Source organism: Anas acuta, chromosome 27 (genome assembly GCF_963932015.1).
Source record: "Anas acuta chromosome 27, bAnaAcu1.1, whole genome shotgun sequence".
Classification (NCBI taxonomy): domain Eukaryota; kingdom Metazoa; phylum Chordata; class Aves; order Anseriformes; family Anatidae; genus Anas; species Anas acuta.
This window is the reverse complement of record NC_089005.1, coordinates 4,078,514-4,099,298: the sequence shown is the minus strand read 5'-3', so window position 1 is coordinate 4,099,298 and position 20,785 is coordinate 4,078,514. Positions and strand designations below refer to the sequence as shown.

General features: G+C 60.0%; 3 protein-coding genes across 4 annotated transcripts; all 3 read left to right on the top strand.

Moving 5' to 3' along the window:
- Nucleotides 1-5,855: 5,855 nt before the first annotated feature.
- On the top strand, nucleotides 5,856-7,626 carry FIGLA (folliculogenesis specific bHLH transcription factor). Of its 2 annotated transcripts, none has more exons than XM_068662316.1 (4): nucleotides 5,856-6,129; nucleotides 6,342-6,494; nucleotides 6,962-7,105; nucleotides 7,369-7,626. In XM_068662316.1, exons 1-4 carry the CDS (start codon nucleotides 5,908-5,910, stop codon nucleotides 7,387-7,389), a joined length of 540 nt encoding a protein of 179 aa, XP_068518417.1. In that variant the 5' UTR covers nucleotides 5,856-5,907; the 3' UTR covers nucleotides 7,390-7,626. The 2 variants fall into 2 exon arrangements, with proteins under 2 accessions (XP_068518417.1, XP_068518416.1); XM_068662315.1 differs by having other exon boundaries at nucleotides 6,959-7,105.
- Nucleotides 7,627-7,804: 178 nt separating this feature from the next.
- ADD2 (adducin 2) lies at nucleotides 7,805-19,127 on the top strand. The gene is made up of 18 exons (XM_068662314.1): nucleotides 7,805-7,965; nucleotides 8,565-8,733; nucleotides 9,464-9,656; nucleotides 10,195-10,333; nucleotides 10,578-10,729; nucleotides 10,821-10,901; nucleotides 10,990-11,139; nucleotides 11,228-11,371; nucleotides 11,474-11,572; nucleotides 11,789-11,965; nucleotides 12,057-12,314; nucleotides 12,968-13,087; nucleotides 13,173-13,262; nucleotides 13,345-13,501; nucleotides 13,607-13,723; nucleotides 14,564-17,877; nucleotides 18,796-18,908; nucleotides 19,044-19,127. Exons 3-16 carry the CDS (start codon nucleotides 9,474-9,476, stop codon nucleotides 14,866-14,868), a joined length of 2,172 nt encoding a protein of 723 aa, XP_068518415.1. The 5' UTR covers nucleotides 7,805-7,965; nucleotides 8,565-8,733; nucleotides 9,464-9,473; the 3' UTR covers nucleotides 14,869-17,877; nucleotides 18,796-18,908; nucleotides 19,044-19,127.
- Nucleotides 17,740-20,467, top strand: SNRNP27 (small nuclear ribonucleoprotein U4/U6.U5 subunit 27). Its single transcript, XM_068662317.1, has 6 exons — nucleotides 17,740-17,877; nucleotides 18,509-18,629; nucleotides 18,796-18,908; nucleotides 19,044-19,123; nucleotides 19,382-19,446; nucleotides 20,101-20,467. The coding sequence occupies exons 1-6, from the start codon at nucleotides 17,841-17,843 to the stop codon at nucleotides 20,153-20,155; spliced, it is 471 nt and encodes a 156-aa protein (XP_068518418.1). The 5' UTR covers nucleotides 17,740-17,840; the 3' UTR covers nucleotides 20,156-20,467.
- The last annotated feature ends 318 nt before the right edge of the window (nucleotides 20,468-20,785 follow it).

The following is a 20,785-nucleotide window of genomic DNA, read 5'->3' as shown; positions in this document are numbered from 1 at the left end:
TTTTTTTTTAACATTTCCAGCTGCAATGATATCAAAACACCAGGAAAACAAAAACAAAGCAAAACAAAACCTTGCACAAAACTCCAGAAACGCTGCGCCCAGCATCCTCCCGCTGCAGTCTCCCCAGACGTGGGGGGAGAGCGCTGTGCTGTCACACAATCACGTGCCTTCCTCGAATTCACACTGTGCCGAAAATCGCCACAAATCTCACAGCTGTGTCAGCTCCACCCTACCCAAATTCTTTGGAATCAGGGCATCGTGGAGCGTTGCCCAGCGGCGTGGGCTCAGTTCCTCTGATGGGAGGAAGCCGGCTTGAAGCAGCCTCGCACCCTTCACGCCGCGGACATCGCGGCCAGTCCCGAGGCTTAAAAAAAAAACCACAAAACCCCACAAAGCCGGGGATAAAATCCCCTTACCTGAGCGCAGCCCTTCCCGCTCGCCGCTGCCATCGTGCCCCCCTGCGCGGTGGCACCGGGCGCCTTTTGCTTTGCGGGGAGCGGGGGGCAAGAGGCAGCTTTATCATCTCTGATCCCCAGCCCTGCGCGCCAGCACCCAGGTCATTGGCTGGGCACCGTGGGGATAAATACAGGATTTTAGCAGCCGTGGCTTTAATCCCACGCAAAATAATGGAGAGGGGGTGATGGAGCCGGGGAGCAGCTCGGGGCGGCTCCTGCCGCGTGCCCCAAATCCCAGCCGGGCGTTGCCGGTGCAGGGATGCGGCTCTCCAGGACGGGGTCGCTTGGGGATGCCCGGTCCCCCGGGGGCTTTTGGAGGGCACGCCGGTGGCTCGTGGGCTGGGCGTCATTGTCACGGCAGCAGCATCGAGTGGGTCACCGGGTGTCACACCTGTTTGCACGGCCAGAAATAGAGGCTGTGTCACCGGCCAGCCCCGTGGCAGCGGGGACGGTGCGGTGACATTGCAGGCTGCCCTGATTTTCGGTGTGGTTTTACCGATCAGCCCTCTCCCTTTTATTTTCTTTTCTTTTTTGCAAGATGTGTTTGCACGGGGGTGTTTGTAGGGTGACCCCAAACCGTGCCGGGGCAGCCTGGGTGCTGCTAACACCCCGCAGGTGATGCAGCAGCTGGGAGATGGGGTTTGCACGTGTGCGTGCGCGCACGTGTGCGTGCGGGGCGAGGGCACGCGTCCGCCCATGCGGCTCTAACAAGAACACCCCGCACCGCCCTGTGGCAGCCCCTCGGCTTCTCGGGGGGGCTTTTCAGGTGGGATGCAGGCAGGGGGAGATGCTGGGGTGCCGGGGGAGGACAGAGCAGCCGCAGCAGCCGTCCCCAGCCCGCGGCCCCGTGCTCCGTCCCTACGTGACCGCGGGCATGCACGGCCCCGCTCCCCGCTCCCGGAAGAGGAGCTGGCGAGCAAAGAGGTTTAGGGCTGATGCGCTCCTTAATTCTATCCAACGGGGATTAACGAGGCGGGAGGGAGGGCAGCACCGGCCGCCACAGCCGAGCGGAAGAAATTGCTCCCCGCAGTAACCCAGGCGTGCAGCGAGCAGCGCGATTTTCCTGCCCGGCCATGCAGAGGGAAGGGCAAGGCAGAAAATACCTTTGGGGAGGAGGGGAGGCAGGCAGCACGCTGCGCTCCCTGCGTTTCCCAGCCTCGTGGCCTCTTTTCTCCCCGTTCCCACTGGGGACGTCCCCACGGTGCTGCAGGACCCCTCCGGCACCCACTCCCGGTGCAGCAGGAGGAGGGAGGCAGGTGGTGCTCGAGGGACCCAGAAATCAGCTTTTCGGGTGTCCCAAAGGCGATGCCAGCTTTATGGCATAATCGCAGCTCTGGTGCTGCAGCTGGAGAAGGGACGGGGCTGGTTTCTTGCCTGAGGTTCCCTGATCACAGGGAAGCAGGATTTGCAGGTGGGCTCAGGCACCACCCAGACATGGCAAACCTTAAAGCCAGCCCCAGATCTGCACCGGGCCTGGCACCTTCCCTGTGTAAGGTGAAGTGCAGCAGAGCTCAGCCCCATCCATCCCCATCCCTATCCTGATCCCATCCCCATTTATCCCCATCCCATCCCCATTCCATCCCCATGCCCATCTCTATCCTCATCCATCCCCATTTCTGACCCTGTCCCCATCCCCATCCTGTTCCCATCCTCATCCCCACCCCCATCCTCATCTATTCCCATCCCTCATCTATTCCCAACCCCATCCACTCTCATCCCCATCCTGTCCCCATTCATCGCCATCCCCTACCATTCCTTTTTCCATCCCCACCCCACCCCACGTGGCCCCTGGGGACAGCCCCCCTGGAGCAGCACCCGGCACAACCCGGCCGTGCTCTCCGCAGCCGCTCCAGCTTCCCCCTGAGCAGACCCAACTCCCACTGGGGCTTTTTGGCAAGGCTTTTGCATTACAGAAAACCCTTTTATCTCCCCCAAACCGCCGTGCGGGAGGAGGGGGAAGCCGAAGGGCCCCTCCTGAGCGTGGCTTTTAGTTCACTGACACAGAAAGGCTTCTTCCCGCAGGGGAGGACAGAGCCGCCTTTGTTCGGGCCCCGCTGCTGCTGCGGAGGAGCTGGAACCGAGTCCTGGGCGCTGGCGGCGTGACAGTGCCGCTCCTGGCATGTCCCCACGGCAAGTGTCGAGGAAAAGCAAAACGTGATGGGGGGAGCAGCGAGCTGGCCAGGGGCAGGACCCTCCTTTCCCAGCGCATCCCCGTGGGTTTTCACCTCCTTGCATGGATTTTTATTTTACAGGCTGTGTTTCGCCTCACTCCATTGCGCAAAAAGCCAGGTCACGGGGAGCTGAGTGACCCTAAAGCATCCCCTACTGTCCCTACCCCACTTAATCCCCATTGTCCCTTCGCCTGACAAACCCCGTTACTACCCCTGACGGGGTAATTCGGGGATAATTCAGAGCATTTGGGGTTGTGAGGCCAGGACCGATCCTGCCCAGGACCCAGGTTTGGTGGGTGGCAGGGGACCGGGCGCTGCGCTGGGAGCCAGCCCCAAACCCGAGCCTGTGCGGCTGAAGGCTCCCCCAAAACCATCCCCGGGCTTCCCCACGTGAATCTTTGTCCAGGTTTCTGCCCGAGCAGCTCCTGCAGAGCTCCTGTCGGGATGGGAGCTCCACGGCTCTTCCGGGAGCTGGGCCGTATGGGGCTGAGATAAGGCACTGTGGGGCCACCGATACGGCTGTCACCATGGCACCTACGGTGGTGGCTTTATGGCTGCGATGGCAGGATGCCCTTTAGGGCAGCAGGCTTCGCCTGCACGAGTTGATAACGTTGTTGTGATTCACCTTATTGCCACCCGAATTGCCCCTGGCCCCGGGGACCGGAGCTGCCTGTGGGGGAGGAATCGGGGCTGCCGTGTGCGAGGGGTTGGAAGTGTGGGATGGTGGAGAAATTTGGGGATTTCTGAAGTTCGCAAAACATAAGAAAGGAGAAATTAAAGGGTTAAAAAAAAAAAATGAAAGAAAAATTGTACGCATATGGTATAGAGGAGTGTGGAGGAGCTTGTGAACCTGTAGTGCTCGGACAATGAGGAAACAGGGGAGGCGTTCAGGCGTGGGGTGATAGGGAATAAAAGGTTAGGGTTTGTTTACTGAAATGTGCTCCTGCTTGACAGGACGCCCGAAATTGCAATCACGAATAAAAAAGCTTCACAGAAGATCCTGTCTGAAGAAAATTGAGATTTTTCTCACACTGGGGAAAACGGGCCCTGATGTCATGTTGCCACTGAGCCAAAGCTGGGCACCACCGTGGCCGGTCCCCAAATGGTCCCCAAACGGTCCCCAGAGGGACCCCGGGGGGCTGCTGCTGGGGATCTCACCCTGCAGGCAGGGGCAGAGGCAGGGGAGCAGCATTTACACCACCATCAAGATTTTGCAGAAGGCTCTGGGACGAGCGGCTGTGGTGCCCCAAGTGAGCAGCGAGCAGGGCGCAGCGCGGCCCCGTTGGGTCCCAGGGGGATTTTCACCTCCACCCCACGCTGGGACGTGCCACCGCCTTCCCAAAGGGGCTTTTGTCAGCCCCCGTCCCACAAAGCCCCCCTCTGATGGCGTTTTCAACCCGAAGGCGCAAGGGAACGGAGGCCTCGTGGTGTTGAGGTTTGGGGTGGAGGCCGGGTGGGGACGCAGCAGCACCGGCTCCCAAAAGCCGAGCACGAGGCAGGATCCAGCCCGCAGCCCCCGGGCACCACAGGGCCAGCACGAGGCCACAAATCCCTCGGGATCGGGCACCCGGGTGGGGACCGGGCTCCTCCCCGATGAGCTGTGCCCTCCCTTGGGTGGCGTTTGGGGCCGTGCCAGGGCAGATGGTGCTAATGGTGTGTCAGCAGCTGCCCCGCTGCAGGACACGGCCCCGCCGCTCACCTTCCCCCTTCTGCTGCCCTTTCCAGCCAGGGTAATTAGAAACCTCCGGGTAATTTTCCAGTCCCATGATAACAGCAAATGTCAGCCCCTGACGGGCGGCGAGGCCGGTGGGACGGGACGGATGCTGTGCTGGGGGCGGGGTGGCCCTGGGGATCATAAACCCCTAATAACTGTGACCCCTAATAACTGTGACCCCCTGAGAACCACGACCCCAATAACATCACCCCTAGTAACTGTGACTCTTAATAACTCCCTCAAAACCATGACCCCCTTATAACCATGTCCCTAATAACCCTGGCCCCCAATATCCATGACCCCCTATATCTGTGACCCCCAATATCCACATAACCCCCAATAGCTGACACCCCAAATCCTGAGCCCCCCAAACCATGACCCCCTATAACCATTGCCCCCAATAATCCTGACCCCCAATAACCCCGACCCTCCTATACCCACAGCCCCAATAACTGTGACCCTTAAGAAGCAGCCCCTAATAACCACGACCCCAATAAACAATTTCCTACTAACTGCGACTCCTAGTAACTGTCAATGCCTAACTGTGACCCCAACAACCATGACCCCAATATCCATGACCCCAAGTAGCAGTGTCCCTCCAAACCATTACTCCCAGTAACCATGACCCGCTATAACCATGGCCCCAATAACTGTGACCCTAATAAATGACCCCTAATCATCCCGAGCCCTAATAAATGTGGACTTTGTGCGTCTCGCAGCATCACCCCTCACCCTATCCTCGGTCCCCTCGTGTCCCTGGGGCATCCCATGGCACAAGCACACCCCAAAACCTCCCCGTGCCTGCACCAGCAGGGGAGATCCGGGGGCTCGAAGCCCCGTCCCCACTGGCGTGGCTGGGCTTGGGGGGCTCTCTGTCCCCGGGGATGCTGTGGGCTCACCCCAAATGGGAATTTTCCCCATTTTCCAGCAGCCCTCGGGTTCAGCGAGGACCAACGCTGCCATCTAGCGAGGCCTGCCTCCCGGTCATCACACCACGCACGTTTTTATTGCCACCCCTAATAATAAAAAAAAAAACTTATTCCTGCATTTCTGGGGACATGAGACCACCAAAACCCCCATTTCTCCCTTTTGGGCAGCGACCGCCCATCCCCGGCACAGCAGGGCTCATCCACTGCTAGGCCCCAATGCCTCAGGGGTGTTTTTTTGGGGGGTGTTTTGGGGTCACACCACACAACCCTAAGGTTTTAGGGTCTGGGGTTTTTCAGGGACACCACCAAACCCCGGATATTTTCTCCAGTGTCGCCCCCTCCCATCTCCTGCTTGCGAGAGAGCCCCCAAACGTAAAGCCCCCAAATACCGGAGCCTTGGGGTCACTCCCTATTTAACAGGCCACTTCGGGGCCGAGGGATGAGCTTGGACAGTCCCAAAACCAGAATTAATTCAGGCGAAGCAGCCCCCCCACCCCGCTCGTTAGCCCCAGCTGGGCACCAGGTGCAACCCGTTAGGTGGGGGGTGTATTTAAGGGAATTTGGGGCCTTTTGAGGTGATTTTCAGGAGGTGGTTGTGTTGTGTTGTGTGCAGGCCCCGGTTCCCCTTTTTCCTGGTTATGGGGGAGCAGAGCGGGGCAGCGGGGGGGCCGGGGGTCCTGCTGACCACGCCGCCCCCCGAGGTGCTGGGCACGGTGCTGAGCCAGCGCCACGGCCCCCTGCCCTGCGTGGCCCCCATCATCCGCCTGCGCCGCGGCCCCACGGGGGGCTTCGAGGCAGAGGGGGACCTGGCGGGGGTCCTGGAGCGGCGGCGGGCAGCCAACGCCAAGGAACGTGAGCGGGTGAGGCCCCCCCCCCAAAAAAAACAAACAAAAAAACAAACAAACAAAAAAAAAACTCACCCCCCACCCCAAAATTCAAAGCAGATTGATCCAAACAGAGCGGTGACCCTTGGGCATGCCGAGGAATGGGGGTGTGCTTTTCCATCCAAATGCGGCAACCCCAAAAATAAAACGGCCCCCCCCTTCCCCCCCCATTTTTTTCTCCCCTGTAGATCAAAAACCTCAACAGCGGGTTCTCGGCACTCAAGGCCCTTGTGCCCCTCGTGCCCCGCGACCGCAAGCCCAGCAAGGTGGACACGCTCAAGGCCGCCGCCGAGTACATCCGTCTGCTGCGGGGGGTCCTGCAGGACACGGGGGGCCTGCAGGTGGGCCCCCCCCCAAATCTGTGGGAGTGGTTTCAGGGGTGCAGCTGAGGGGGTAATTTTTAGGTTTTGGGGAGCGAGTGCATTTAAAAATGGCTTTTTGGGGGGCTTCATTTAAAAATGGCTTATTTGGGGTTTTGTTTGGGGTTGGCCTTTTTGGGGGGGCTTTTTTTTTTTTTTTTTTTTTTTCGGGGGAGTCTTTGCTTAAAATTGGGTTTTATTTAGAATTGTCTCTTTGGGGTTTCATTTAGCAGGTGGCTTTGGGGTTGCTCTGGGCAGCCTAACCCCCACAAAACATCCCCAAATCCCCCAGTTACTACTTCCGGATGAAAATCCTTAAATTTTTGCAGGGATCCTTTATTTTGGGGATGCACCTGTAGTTTTCCTTCCCCTGTCCAAGCTTCACCTTTTTTTTTTTTTTTTTCCATGTTCTTCGTCTTTTCACCCCATTATCCTGGTGACCCCAGCAGCAGGAGGACGGGGTGGTGCAGGAGCTGGGTGACAGCGGAGGGGTGCTGCTGGGGGGGGGCTGGCCCTCCTCTGCCCCCCCGTGTCTGTGGGGTCCCCCTGTGCCCCAAACCTGCCCGGAGCCATTGCAGGAGAGCGGGGAGCTGGTGAGTTGGGCCATGGGAAGAAACTGGGGGGGGGGGGATGGTTTTGGGATTCCCCAAGGGTGGGTGTCCCATGGGGGGGGGGTGGCAGCACCCAGGGGGCTTACAGGGAGCCCCCCATTTGTGTTTAGTTTAAAAACATCCAATTTCTGTCTACAGAAATAAGGATTTGCTTAAAATCAGCCTCCTCCCCCCCCCAAATATTTCAGTTGCTCCAAAATAATGGAAAAATGTTTTTTCTTTAAATATATTTCCTTCTTTTTAAGGTGCTTCCAACCAACCCCTAAAACATAAATTTGGGGGTGTCCTGCGGAGATCTGCAAGCGATGTGGAGATGCCCCAGCACAGATTTTGGGGTCCCAGAGCTGGGATGGATCCGACCCCCCCCCAGTGCTTTCCCTGAAACCGAGCTGCTCCCCTGCGCTGGGGCGTTGGTGTCCCCAGAGTGCTGCTGGGGGGGGGTAGTGGGGGGCGACAGGTGTAATTGCTCATTAAAATATAATTAGGAACTAGTGCCGTGCTCAGGTAGCAGGGCTCATTAATCCCCCAAATAAATCCTGATTTTTTTGGGGGTGGCAGAAGCCTGGCTTTGTCTCCTTGCCCCACCCCCCCCCCCCTTGGCTGTTTTATTGCAAAAATTGAATTTTCCTGCGTGGGTCCTCCCCCCTCCAGGTGTCCCCCCCGCACCCTCCTTCCCCAGGGCCATTTTGGGGTTGTGGCAGCAGAGGGAGCTCGGCTGGCGCAGGGAGGTGGCCTTTGTCAGCGCTGGTGGCTGGCGAGAGGGGACCGGGGGCGCGGGGGGGGGGGACGGGACCCCCCCCACCCGGGGCTGTCACCCGTGGGAGGATGCTGTGAGGAGCTGGGTGAGGCGCTGCAGCCCCCTGCATCCCGGGTTTGGGGTATGGGGGGGGAGGGATTTGGGGTGGGGGGGGGGGGCGTACACCTGCTTGGATCCCCCCCCCCCGAGGAATGGGAAGGGGGGGGGGGTCGCTGGGGGGGATGCTGTGGGAGGGGGGATTTGGGCCCTAATTAGGGGGTGGGGGGAAGCAGCGGTGTTGGGGGGGGTCCACCTGCTATGGGGGGGGGGTGGGCACCTGCGTTCGCCTCGCCCTTCCCCCCCCCCCCTCAATTTTCTCATTTCTTTTGTCTGGATGCTGGCGGATACAACAAGGGGGGGGGATGCAGGCCTGCCCCCCCCAACCTCCATCCTCCTGCACAACCTGGTGGGGTGCCCCCCCCATCCCCATCCATCCCCTGGTGATGATGGGGGGGTTACAGGGCTGTGCCCCCCCCCGGGAATCACCCATTTTCCACCCCATCCTCCATCCCCAGCGCAGGGCTCTGCGGCTGCCGCAGCGGCGCTGGGTGCGGCGCGGGCGGGGGCGATGCTGCGGGGGGGGCCCAGCCCCATTTCCCCCCCCCCTCCATAGCAAATGATGCGCTTCTGCCCCCTCCCACCCAGCGGCCACGATCGCGCGTGGATGCCCAGGAGGATTTTGGGGGGACCCAGGAGCTCGGAGCTGCCGCTCGCCACCCCCCCACCCCCCAGCTCTGCGTTGGGGTGGGGGCCACCGAGGGCCCCCCCCGGGATTTTCAGCCTAGGAGCAGCTCCTGGAGGAGGTTTGCTGCAGGTTGGTGGCGTGGGGGGGTTGTGTGGGGGCAGCGGGCTCGGCTAAAAACATATTTTTCGGGGAATAATGCCCCAAAAAATGGGGATTTGGGGGTGGGGAAAGAGCAGCCCCCCCCCCTAGGATTTGGGGGTGCACGCAGCAGCCTGGCTTTGGGCAGCAGGCACGCGTTGATGCTTGGCGTGGGCGATGCTTTTGTGTTATTTTATTTTATTTCAGGGTGTGGGGGGCGCGCGTGGGTGCCAAAATATCTCCTTTAAAACACGGCAGCGAGGTGCTGGGGGGGGGGGCAGCGCTGGGGGTTTGGGCTCTGTGGTCACCCACCTGCTGCCATCTCCCCTTTTTTGTGTCTTCCTCAAAAAAAAGAAAAATATATATATATATATATAAATAAATAAATAAAATAAAAGGGTGGATGCTGCGGGGGCTTGGGGGCTCCGTTTGGTGCCGTGGCACCCATGGGTGCACTGAGCTGCCCCTGCTCAGCCGGACCCCCCCCCCCCCGGTGTCCCTGTCACACCGAGGGCCTGGTGCGGTGCCGGCAGGGCGGGGGCCACCCGGGGCTTATCAGCGGGGTGCAGGCGGGGCTGTTCTCACCCCATTTCTTCACGGCCCCTGTTTTGGGAAGCACTCGCCACGGGGAAGCTTTTTTATTTTTTGGGGGGGGGGGGGATGTGGGGTCGGGGTGTGGGGGTGATTTGGGTGGGGATTGGGAACCCAAAACCCTCCGCAGGGCCGCCAGGATGAGCACGGCCGCCAGCCCCGAGCCCCTGCCCTCGCCCCCCGCCCCGGGACCCCGATATTTTGACCGCTTTGCCGAGGGGGACCCCGAATTCCTGCGGGAGCGCAACATGGCAGCCGACCTGCGGCAGGACTTCAACATGATGGAGCAGAAGAAGCGGGTCACCATGATCCTACAGAGCCCGGTGGGTGGCCCTGTCCCCATCCGTCCCCCCCCCATCCTGTCCCTGTCCCCCCTTCCCCAAAGCGACAGCCACCCCGTGATGGCTCAGGGCACGTCCCCACCCTTCTGCTGGTGCCACCACGGTGGTGACGTTGCTGTCACCGAGCCTGTGGGGCTGGTGGCACCGTGCCACCAAGCTGGTGGTGCCACCGTCTCCATGGTGCTCCTGCCAAGCTGGTGGTGCCACCACTGTTGTGGCACGGAGCTGCTGGTGCCATTGCCACCAAGCCCACGGTGTCACTGTCACCATGCCATCAAGTCCCTGGTGTTACTGTCACCGTGCCACCAAGCCCGTGGGGGTCACCGTCACCATGGCACCAAGCCCTTGGTGCCACCGTCACCGTGCCACCGTGCCGGTGGCACCACTTCCACCACGCCCATGGCACTGCCACCACCCACCCGGTGGTGTCCCCACCCCAGTGCCACCAGCCGGTTCCTTTTCGGGCACTGGTGTCCCTTCCCCTGGGGACTGTGACGCCGGGGGGGCCGGGGTACTGCAGTCTTTTAGGGAGGAGCTGGAGAGCCTCATCCAGGAGCAGATGAAGAAGGGGAACAACTCGTCCCACGTCTGGGCCCTGCGGCAGATCGCCGACTTCATGGCCACCACGTCCCCCGCCGTCCTCCCCACCTCACCCATGGGTACGGCTGCATGTGGGGCAGGGGGGCAGGAAGGTTTTGTTTTTTGTTTTTTTTTTTGGGGGGGGGGAAATGAAATCCATTTGGTTTTCTTGAAGGTTTTTATTTGGTTTGTGGGATTTCAGCGAAGAAAACGCTCCCTAATGGTCGTCTTTTCTTGTAGAAAAGCTGGGAAATGGTGCTAGGGGTTGGGGAAAAAAGCACAAATGACATTGTCCCCTTGTTGTCACCTGCTGTCCTTGCCCAGGGCTGGCCTCCGTGACGCCCATCAACGACCTGCATGGCCCCGATGCGCCGGCCCTGGCCAAGGGCGAGCGGCTGATGCGCTGCAAAGTGAGCAGCATCCATCGCCTGCTTGACCTCTACGGCTGGGCGCAGCTGGGGGACGCCTCTGTCACGGTGAGCGCCCACCTCCCCGTGCAAAATACACCCCTCTTTATTATTGATTTTAATTTTATTTCCCTGCGTTCCTTTCTTTTTCCCTGTGCAGCTGCGGGTGAGCAAGGAGCAGGAGCATTTCTTGGTGGCCCCGCAGGGGCTGGCGTGCAGCGAGGTGACGGCGGCCAGCCTGGTGAGCGTGTCCCCAGCCCCCCGGGTGGGGGGGTTCAGGGTGGGGACAGGGACGTGTCAGGCTCTGAGCCACCGTCTCCCCACTGCAGATCAAGGTGAACGTGCTGGGGGACGTGGTGGAGCAGGGCAACACCGGCTTCGCCCCCGACGCCCGCGCCTTCAGCTTGCACGCTGCCATCTACGCCGCCCGCCCCGACACTCGCTGCATCGTCCGCCTGCACACGCCGGCCACCGCGGCGGTAAGGGGGGGGTCTGGGGGCACGGTGCCATGTTTTTCCATGCCATTTTGTGCTGTGCTGTGCCGTGCCATGCCCGCTGTGCCCCCAGGTGTCGGCCATGCGCTGCGGCGTGCTGCCCATCTCCCGTGCCGCCCTGCTCCTGGGGGACATCGCCTACTTCGACTTCCGTGGGGAGGTGGAGGACGAGGCCGACCGGGTCGAGCTGCAGAAGTGCCTCGGCCCCACCTGCAAGGTGGGTTTGTTGCTTGTTTGTTTTTTTTTTTTTTTTTTTTTTTTGGGATCCCTTCCCCGACCCCTGCCGCTCTGCTGATGCCCCCTGTGCCTGGTGCTGCAGATCCTGGTGCTGCGCAACCACGGGGTGCTGGCGCTGGGTGACACCGCCGAGGAGGCTTTCTACAGCATCTTCCACCTGCAGGCAGCCTGCGAGGTGCAGGTGAGAGATGGCCCCTGGGGGGGGGGCACAGAGCTGGGCACAGCCCTGCTGCTGCTGCAGGGCCCTGGGACCATGCACGGAGCTGTGCCATGTCCCTGTCACTGTTGGTCCATGCACCGAGCTGTGCACGGTCTCAGCCACCATCACCCAGTCCCATCCCGTGGACACGCTCAGTGCTGTGCTCCCTGCAGCCTCTCCCCGCGTCCCCCCCCGCAGGTGTCGGCGCTGGCGAGCGCGGGGGGAGCGGAGAACCTCATCGTGCTGGAGCGCGCCAAGCACCGGCCCCACGAGGTGGGCTCGGTGCGCTGGGCCGGCAGCACCTTCGGGCCCATGCAGAAGAGCCGCTTGGGCGAGCACGAATTCGAAGCCCTCATGAGAATGCTGGACAACCTGGTGAGCATCCTGCCCCCCCCCCCCCCCACCAGCAAAAATGGCTTAAATCCCCCCCCAAATACACCTCCTCTGACACCGTTTTGCTTCGCAGGGTTACCGCACCGGCTACACCTACCGCTACCCCTTCGTGCAGGAGAAGAGCAAACCCAAAAGCGACGTGCTGATCCCCGCCACGGTGACGGCCTTCGTCTTCGAGGAGGAGGCCGCCCCCGTCCCCGCGCTGCGGCAGCACGCGCAGAAGCAGCAGAAGGAGAAGACGCGGTGGCTCAACACCCCCAACACCTACCTGCGGGTCAACGTGGCCGAGGAGCAGCAGGGCAGCGCCGGCAGCCAGAGGACGAAGACGACGGTGTGGGGCCGGGGGTTGTTTGGGAACGGGGGGGGGGCACTGAAAAAAAAAAAAAAAAAAAAAAAAGGAAGGTGGGAGGTGCTCGGAGCAGGGATTGCATCGAAATTTGGTGCACTTAAACCCCTAGGGGTCCTCCAGGAGTGGGAAATGCTGAATGTAATGATTTGGGTTAACTCCTTCATTTGCCCCAGAGCAATTTTTGTTTTAAAAGTCCACCTCCAGCAGCCAGTGCCAGGGGCTTTTTTGGCAGGGGCTTTTTTTGGGTTTGCTCTCCACAGCATGCATTTATCGGGGCTTGCTCTCTCCAAACCACACATTTTATCAGTGTTTCCTCTCCACAACCTGCATTTATTGGTGTTTATTCTCCTCATGCCACGCATTTATCAAGGTTTCCTCTCCATGACATGCATTTATTGGGGTTTGCTCTCTCCATACCATGCACTTATCAGGGTTTCCTCTCCACAACGAGCATTTATTAGGGTTTACTCTCTTGATACCATGCATTGATAAATGTTTCCCCTCCATGATACGCATTTATTGAGGTTTACTGTCATCATGCCATGCGTTTATCAGGGTTTCTCCTCCATGACACCCATTTATTGGGGTTTGCTCTTACCACACCACACATTTATCGAGGTTTTCCATCTCCGCAGTGGCTGAAAGCAGACGAGGTGGAGAAAGGCAGCAGCGGGACCGCGATCCGCATCGAGAACCCCAACCAGTTCGTGCCCCTCTACACGGACCCACAGGAGGTGCTGGAGATGAGGAACAAGGTACGCGGGGGGGGCTCCGACTTCCCTGGGTGTGGGGCTGTGGCGGGGCAGCGTTTCCCTATCTCTCTCTGCTTCTCATCCACAGATTCGGGAGCAAAACCGTCAGGACGTGAAGTCGGCCGGGCCCCAGTCGCAGCTGCTGGCCAGCGTGATCGCTGAGACGAGCCGCAGCCCCGTACGTCCCCGCTGCCCTCGTCCCCATCGCCCCGGGTCCCTCCCCGTGCCAGGGGGGTGACACCACTCTCGGGGGGGTTCAGTCCACAGAGAGCCACTTGGGGGATGCGGAGGCCAAAGACGCATCCCAAGAGGAGCCCCCAGCTGAGCCGGAGCCCCCGAACCCCTTCAGCCAGCTCACAGACCAGGAGCTGGAAGAGTACAAGCAAGAGGTGGAGAGGAAGAAGTTGGGGCTGCAAGGTACGAGCCAGGGAGGGGAACGGGGGCTGCACGGATCCCAAAGCCCCTTTTGGGGTCTGCAGCCATCAGACCAGGTGGATGGCAAGTCTGTCTGTCTGCTTGCAGGCGAGAAGGATGCGGCGGTGGAGGAAAGCCAGGGATCCCCCCAAAAATCACCCCCAGCGTCTGCACCGCAGAGCCCGGCCAAAAGCCCGGCCCCGTCGCCCACCAAGCCCTCGGAGGGTGAGTGGGGGGGGGAACACCCGCAAGCCCAGCGGAGAGGAGCAGGGGGTCTTCATCCAGGGGGATAAGGGGGGGCTGCAGCAGAACCCCCCCGAGACGCAGATATAAATGTCTCTGTGCTTGGGGGGGACGTGTGCCATGAAGGCACCAGACCCCCCATGTCCCTTTAGCACCACGGCCGGAGGATTTCAGTGGCTGCTGGTGGCTTCGTGGGGTGGTCGGGGACACCCCCTGCTCCCCCCCTAAAGCACCGACCCCAGCAGCATTTTGGCATCGCAGCGCACGTCGGTTTTTCCGTGGGTCGGGGCGCGGGGGCGGGCGGCTCCTGGCTGTCTCATGGTGTCTGTCTGTCTGTCTGTCCGTGTCCGCAACGTCTTCCTTTCTCTTCCCTCCACGTGTCGCTTTCACCCAAGGAGTTACCTCTGCCCCTGAGTGCTTGTCGCCGTAGTAAGTACGGGGAGGCCTCGTGCCTCGCCGCGCTCCCCGCTCGCTCGGGGGGGGGACCTTGCTCTCCGCGGCCCGTTCCGCAGCGCCCCGCTCAGGGTCTGCAGGAGGAAATGCCTTGGGTTGCCTCATTTTTTTTGGTTGCTGCCCGCTTTTATGTGTAGCAGCAAGGCCGGGGAGGAAGGCTCAGCTCTGCCCCAGCTCTCCGTCCTGCTGCCGCTTGTCCCGCGGGGGGGAAAGGCTCAGGGAAGTGGCGCCGATAGCAGGAGGGGATCAGGGAAACTGCTCTTGCCTGGGGTAAAGGCTGGGTTTAAAGTTGGCTTCCAGCCTCAATAGCTCTCTGTGGTGTTGAGCAGTGCTGCCCTGGCCCTCACCTCTCCCTTTCCCCTTGCCAAGGTGACAAGAAGGTGGAGGACGGCCAAGCTCCTGCCGACTCCACCACCGAGAAGGAGCCACCGCCAGCGGTGAATGGGAAGGAGGAGGAGCAGAGCACTGAGGAAAGCCAGGGTAAAGGGGGGGACCAGACGACCACCCCGGCCAACCCCGACACGGACGCCCCCAAGGAGAAGAGCGAGACGGTGACCAGCAGCCCCGTCTCCCCCGAGGGCTCTCCATCCAAATCACCCTCCAAGAAGAAGAAGAAATTCCGGACCCCGTCTTTCCTGAAAAAGGGCAAAAAGAAGGAAAAGATCGAATCTTGAGTCTTCTCTGAGGCTTCCCACTGCCGGCGTGGCTGAGCATCTCTCTGGTCGGCTCCTGCGTCATGCGTCTGGCCGAGGCACAGCCAAAAACCCTGGAGGCTCCCGGGGTACTCCCGGCACAAGGCCCCTCATCCCCCGACACCCACTTCGGAGGCAGCCACTGAGCTTTCAAAAGATTGTGGCCTCCGTTTGCTGCTTGGGGAAATACCCACTGCCATCTCCCCGCTCCCACGAGCGCTCCCTCCTCCCTCCTGGGCACGGGGTTTGTTTTTTCCCACCGCTGCTTGTAGAGCCTCTGTGCAACGCAGGGCGCAGCCCGGATACGCTTGGTTTTGAGAAAGAAAAGGGTGTTGTCATCGTTTTTTGTTTTGTTTTTAAATTATTATTGTTAACCTTTTGTTTCAAGCTCCGCTGGATTGGCGCTGGCTTTGCCCATGGCACAACTCTCTGCCAGGGTGATCGAGCAGGATGCCAGAGGATTGCTCTCCCTGAAGGAGAGGCCGAGGTGGTGGGGCTGGGGCCCTTTCCTTCCTGGATTGCAATCTTCCCCCCCCTCCCCGACTCAAGAGCTGCCTCCAGTCCCCTTCTCCTGGTGCCACGGTCACACATCTGCTGCCTGGTGAAGAGCAGCAAGATTTCACAGCGCTGGGGAATCCCCCACCGCAACACACCTGAGAACAGAGAAGAAAAAAGAGCCTCGGGGAAGCGCCCATTGTTATTTAAAACTGAGCAAACTTCACTCACTAAGTGCTACTTTGGGATGAACACACGCTGCCGATTCACTTCTGTCACAGGCACCGTCGAGGCGGCCGCCCTGGCCCCCCCGCACTAAGTCACAGCGATGCTGACCCATGTACGAGGCTGTGCCCGTGTCAGCCCCATCGGCGAGTGCCTGTCCACGTAGAGAGCACGAGAGTCACGTCTGAAGCCGAACCGCTGCTTTTCCCTAGCTCCGGACTCCCAAGCACAAGCTGAAACCCTCCCTGGTGTTTCCTTCCCGCCCAGCCTCGCTGCCTGTGACCACGACTGTCCTTACAACCTCCTGGCCATGCCCCAAGGGAAGAAGAAAAAGCAGTGATGAAGAAAAAGCAGGGAATTTAGGGAACAAAGCCAGCCTGTGTCCCATCACGAGCCACAGGGGTTTGCCATGGGGCTCCTGTGGGGCTGGGGCTCCCGTCCACAGCCCCAGCCTCGGGCCTTTCCAACCACCGTTCACCCCCCTGTGGTTTTCCCAACACCACGTTTTCAAAGCCTTCTTGCTGCTGCAAGGCGGCTTTTGGTTTTTGTGTCCCCTCTGGAAGAGTAGAAAGGCAGTCGTGGGTGAGGTGGATTTTTGGGGGCACTCGGGAACACCTCAGGTATGGAGTGGGGCTGGAGCAGGCAACTGGGATCAAGTGCAGGAAATTTGTAAGCAGTGGTTGGTTTTCTTTGCAGGGCCGTAGTTTGGGGTGTGCCAGGCAAATTCTGAGTGGAAAAGTCAAGTGCAAAAATACAAACCTCACACAACCTTCTCTCCCCAAACCTTGGAGCTCCAGGGCAGATCCAAACCTGGATTTTGGAGCTTGGGAGAGCATTTGCCCTGCCAGCACCAAGCTGCAGTGCTGGTGCTAGAGCTGAGGCTCCTCTGTCTCCTGGGGGAGCCTGAACACCTAAATTTGATGTCTGAGAAGGACGGTGTGAATCCCAGCCCCGTGCTCTTGCCTGTGATCAATACATAGTGTATAGTAAGTAGACTTTGATGTGTAAACCCCAGGCAAACCCCAGGCCCCACTCTGTAACCGTTCCTGTAAGGTGTAGTTTACCGCTGATGATTTCAAGGGTCCTGGGGTGGTTCCCAAATCCCAACACTGCCTCGCTGCCCACCATGGACCCCACGGCTGTGTGGTGAAACCTGGGGCACTTTGGGCATCGCGTGAAGTGAAACCCATGTGTAGGTAAGCGAGGAGAAAGGCTTGGAGGGCTGGCAACGCAATAAGTGGCCTCACTGCTTAGCTATTAGAGAGGGTCACAGGTTCCTTTATTACAGGACCACAGCAGTGTTGCAGCTCCCCTGCCTGCCAAGGCCTCCTACTCTCTTCCCATTTTGCCCCCCTTTGCCTCACTGCTTTCTTCTTACCCCTTGGGCGAAGCCAGCCTGGGCAGTACCAGGGTTCAAAATGTGGTGGCTTGTTTTCAGGGCACTATCCCGGCTGTGGGTAGAGAGCCGCCATCCCCTGCCAAGGTGCAGGGAGCAGCCTGGAAGCAGAGAAAGCTGTAAACTATAGGATCCTGGGATGGTTGAGGTGGGAAGGGACCTCCAGAGACCGCCCAGCCCAACCCCCTGCCTGCAGGATCACTTGGGGCACGTTACACAGGCTGGCAACCAGGTGGATTTTGAATATCTCTAAAGAAGGAGACCCCACAACCTCTCTGGGCAGCCTGAGCCCTAAAGAAGTTCACCCTCACACAGCAATGAAACCTCCCGTGCTTCACCGAGGCCTCGGAGCACGGCCATGGCCAAGCACTGGAAGACGCCCAAAGGCTCGGTGGGGCCCACGCCGGTGCCGTGGGGGGTTGGTGGCTGAGGGAGGAGGCCGGTGGGTGCCGGCCCGTGCTGGTTGCGCTGTGTAACGCCTGCCTGTAAATAAACCCGAGTTCGGCACCCGCTGCGCTGCGTTTTCGGGGACGGGAGCAGGGACGCCATGGTGCCCCACGGCCATGGGATGGGGCGGGGGGCACGGCTTCCCGGGATGGGTTTGGGGAGGAGGTCCCAGCCTCGCTGCGGGCCTGGCCCCGCACCCTCCGCCTCTGGAGGCCGAGCGGGGCTCACCGAGGCCGGGCTGGGGGTGTTTAACCCCCCCCGGACCGTGTTGGCGGCGGAACCAAAGCGTGCGGGCACCGTTTCCTGACGGAGCCGGGGGGGACACGGAACGCGGCGGACAGCGGAAGCCAAGGGAAGTGCGGGCGGAAGTGAAGGCCCGCCGGGCGGCGCCATGGGCCGCAGCCGCTCCCGTTCGCCTCCGCGGCGCGGTGAGGGGAAGGCACCGGGAACGGGACCGGCACCGGCACCGGGGGGAGGCCCTGGGGGCGTGGGGAGAGGCGGCGGGGACGGCAGAGGCCGCTGGGGGCTGGGGGTGAAGGGGGTGCAGGGCCCGTCCCTATGGGGCCTGCTGCGGGGAACGGGCCCGGGGGGCGCCGGTGGGGCCGGGCGGGGCCTCTGGGCCCCCCTGAGACCCCCCTGAGCCCGGGTGGGGGCCTGGGGTGCGGGTGCAGTGCCTGGATGTGGTGAGGGGCTCGGTGTGGGCAGGGGGTGCTGCTGTCTGAGGGTCTGTGTGTGTGTGTGAAGGGGTATGGGGATCTGGGGGGGCTTGCGGGGATCTGGGGGGGGGGGTCTGGAGGGGTTATGGGGGGATCAGGGGGTTAGGAGGGGCCTGGGGAATTTTAGGGGGGGGTCTGGGGGGACTTTGGGGGAGTTTAAGAGGGGTAAGGGGGATTTAGGAGGTCTTCAGGGGACAAAGGGGGGTTGGGTGGGGGGTTGCAGGATTTGGGGAGCTTTACGGGGTCTTTGGGGGGGTTTGTGGCTGGGAATTAAGGAGAGAAGCTCGGTGGCAGTGCAGGGGTGAAAGGGGAGCCGCCTTTCTCTTGCTGTGCCTCCCCGCAGACCGCAGGCGCTCGCGGTCCACTTCGAGGGAGAGGGAGAGGAGGAGGAGGGAGAGGTCGCGGTCCCGGGACAGGGACAGGAGGAGGAGCCGGTCTCGGTCCCCACACAGGAGACGGTCCAGGTGAGGGAGAGAAAATGGGGGGAGGGGGGGAAGAAGGGCAAAAAACGGAGGGGAGAGGTTCTTGGTGCCGGCGTCACTGTTGGGAGGGAGCAGAGCGTGGTGCAGGGATGTTCCCTGAACCCTCTTGCAGCCGTGGAGCTGAGCCCTGTGTGTGTTCCAACGTCAGGTCGCCGAGGCGGCACAGATCCAGCTCCTCCTCCCCGCCGCGGCTGAAGGAGAGGCGAGATGAGGAGAAGAAGGAGATAAAGGACTCCAAGGGCAAGGAGCGCCAGATCACGGGTAAAAAGGCAGGGTTCTGGTGTGTTAGCTCACCCCTGGCTCTGTTAGATTGTGGCCAGCACAGAAATATTCTTTATTCCTGGTTGATTCTTATGGCTGCAGGAGGTGAACTCTGATAACTCGTTGCCTTTTCAGAGGAAGATTTGCAAGGCAAGACGGAAGAGGAAATCGAGATGATGAAAATGATGGGATTTGCCTCGTTTGACACGACAAAAGTGAGTGCAGGCTGGGATCAGCTGGAGCACTGGGCTCATTCCTGTGACATTTGTACACCCAAGCACGAGTCCCTGCTGTCAGAACACCCAAACTGTGTGTGGAGCTTGCCCTTCACAGCCCAGAGCTCTGGCACTGATGTTTGTTTTAAAACTTGTTCTGTGTTAACTGCCCTCATCCCTCCTGTGCGCGTGCTGTCCCTTTCCCTGGTAGGCTCCAGGCGGCGCACTCGGTTTTTGACCATTTCCCTTCTCTTTCAGGGGAAGAAAGTCGATGGTGCTGCGAACGCGTACGCCATCAACGTGTCGCAGAAGAGGAAGTACAGGTTTGTGTCTCAGCACGCTGGGAGGCTCGCTGTGCTGTGGCAACTGCACCGAATTGCCACGCTTTTCTGATAAAAACGAACCTTGTTTACGAGGTAAAGCAGTTCAGAGGAAGCTTAAATCCAAGCTGCTGTCTGTAGGCATGAGCAGGGGGTGATCTGGCTTCTTTTGCCTTGGGTAAAGGCAAACATTTTGGCTGGCAGAAGTAAGAGGTCTCACACTGATCACTGAAATCACAAAAACAGAAAGATATGGAGCGCACAAGCACGTGGCACAGAACAGGACATGCTGGAGGCAGCTAGAGCAGGGCAGAGCTCGGCTCCCCTGCTTCTTTGACTAAATAACCCCATTAACTCCGTTAACCCTGTTATCTGCAAGGCAGCCAGGGCACGGAGTCTGCAGAAGGTGCAGGGCCAGGCTTCAGCCCCCAGTTGAACACGTTGGGTCTCAGCAAGGTCGGGCAGAGCTTTTTTTTGTGCCTTCGTTTACACAAATGGGTGGGGAATTGAATTCCCTGTGGCTTCTCTGTGCTGTCACAACCCCTGTCAGGTGTTTTCTGCGCTGGAAAGCTGCCAGTGGATCAGAGCTGGGAGCCCCCGGGGGTTTTGGTGCTCCCAGCTCGGTTCCTGATGTTGTTTCCCTTCCTCCCACCGCAGGCAGTACATGAACAGGAAAGGAGGCTTCAACAGACCGCTGGATTTCATCGCCTGATGCTGGGTTCACTCTGCGACCCGCGAGGAACGGCCCCGCTGCTGAGCAGCACCGCCTCCCGCACCTGCTGATGGCTCAGAGACGGGCTCCCAGCTTCCCCCCGTGAAACGATTTTGGGGTTATTTATAGCGAGATTGGGTCTGCTCCCCCTGCCCTGTCGAAGGAGGGGGTCACACGCACGTGGTTTCCTGGAGCTGTCGGTTTTTTTGTTGCGTTCGATTTGGTTTGTTCCTGCCAGTTGTGTTTTTCCCATTGTGTTTTTATTTTAAATAACTCAGTGTTGTCCATTGCCATTAAAAGCTGTATATATTTTTTCTTTTCTTTTTTTTTCTTTCTCCTTAACTGTGACACCACCACTGGGGAATAAAAGAGGAGGCAGCTGGGGCCACCCAGAGTCATTGCATGCAGCAACAGCGTTAACAACCTGTCTGCATGTGGGGCAGAAAAGTGTCCATTTACTTTCTCTTCACGTATTTATGGGGTAAACCCCGTGCTTGGGCAGGGTTTCTCACCTCAGAGCTACACTTTCCAGCCTCTTGTGAGGGTTTTGTCACGTCCTGCTCAAATTTTGTCAAATCCTTGCTGGGCTGGGAAGACTTCCTTGGGGTGGAAAGGCATTGGGCTCGGCAA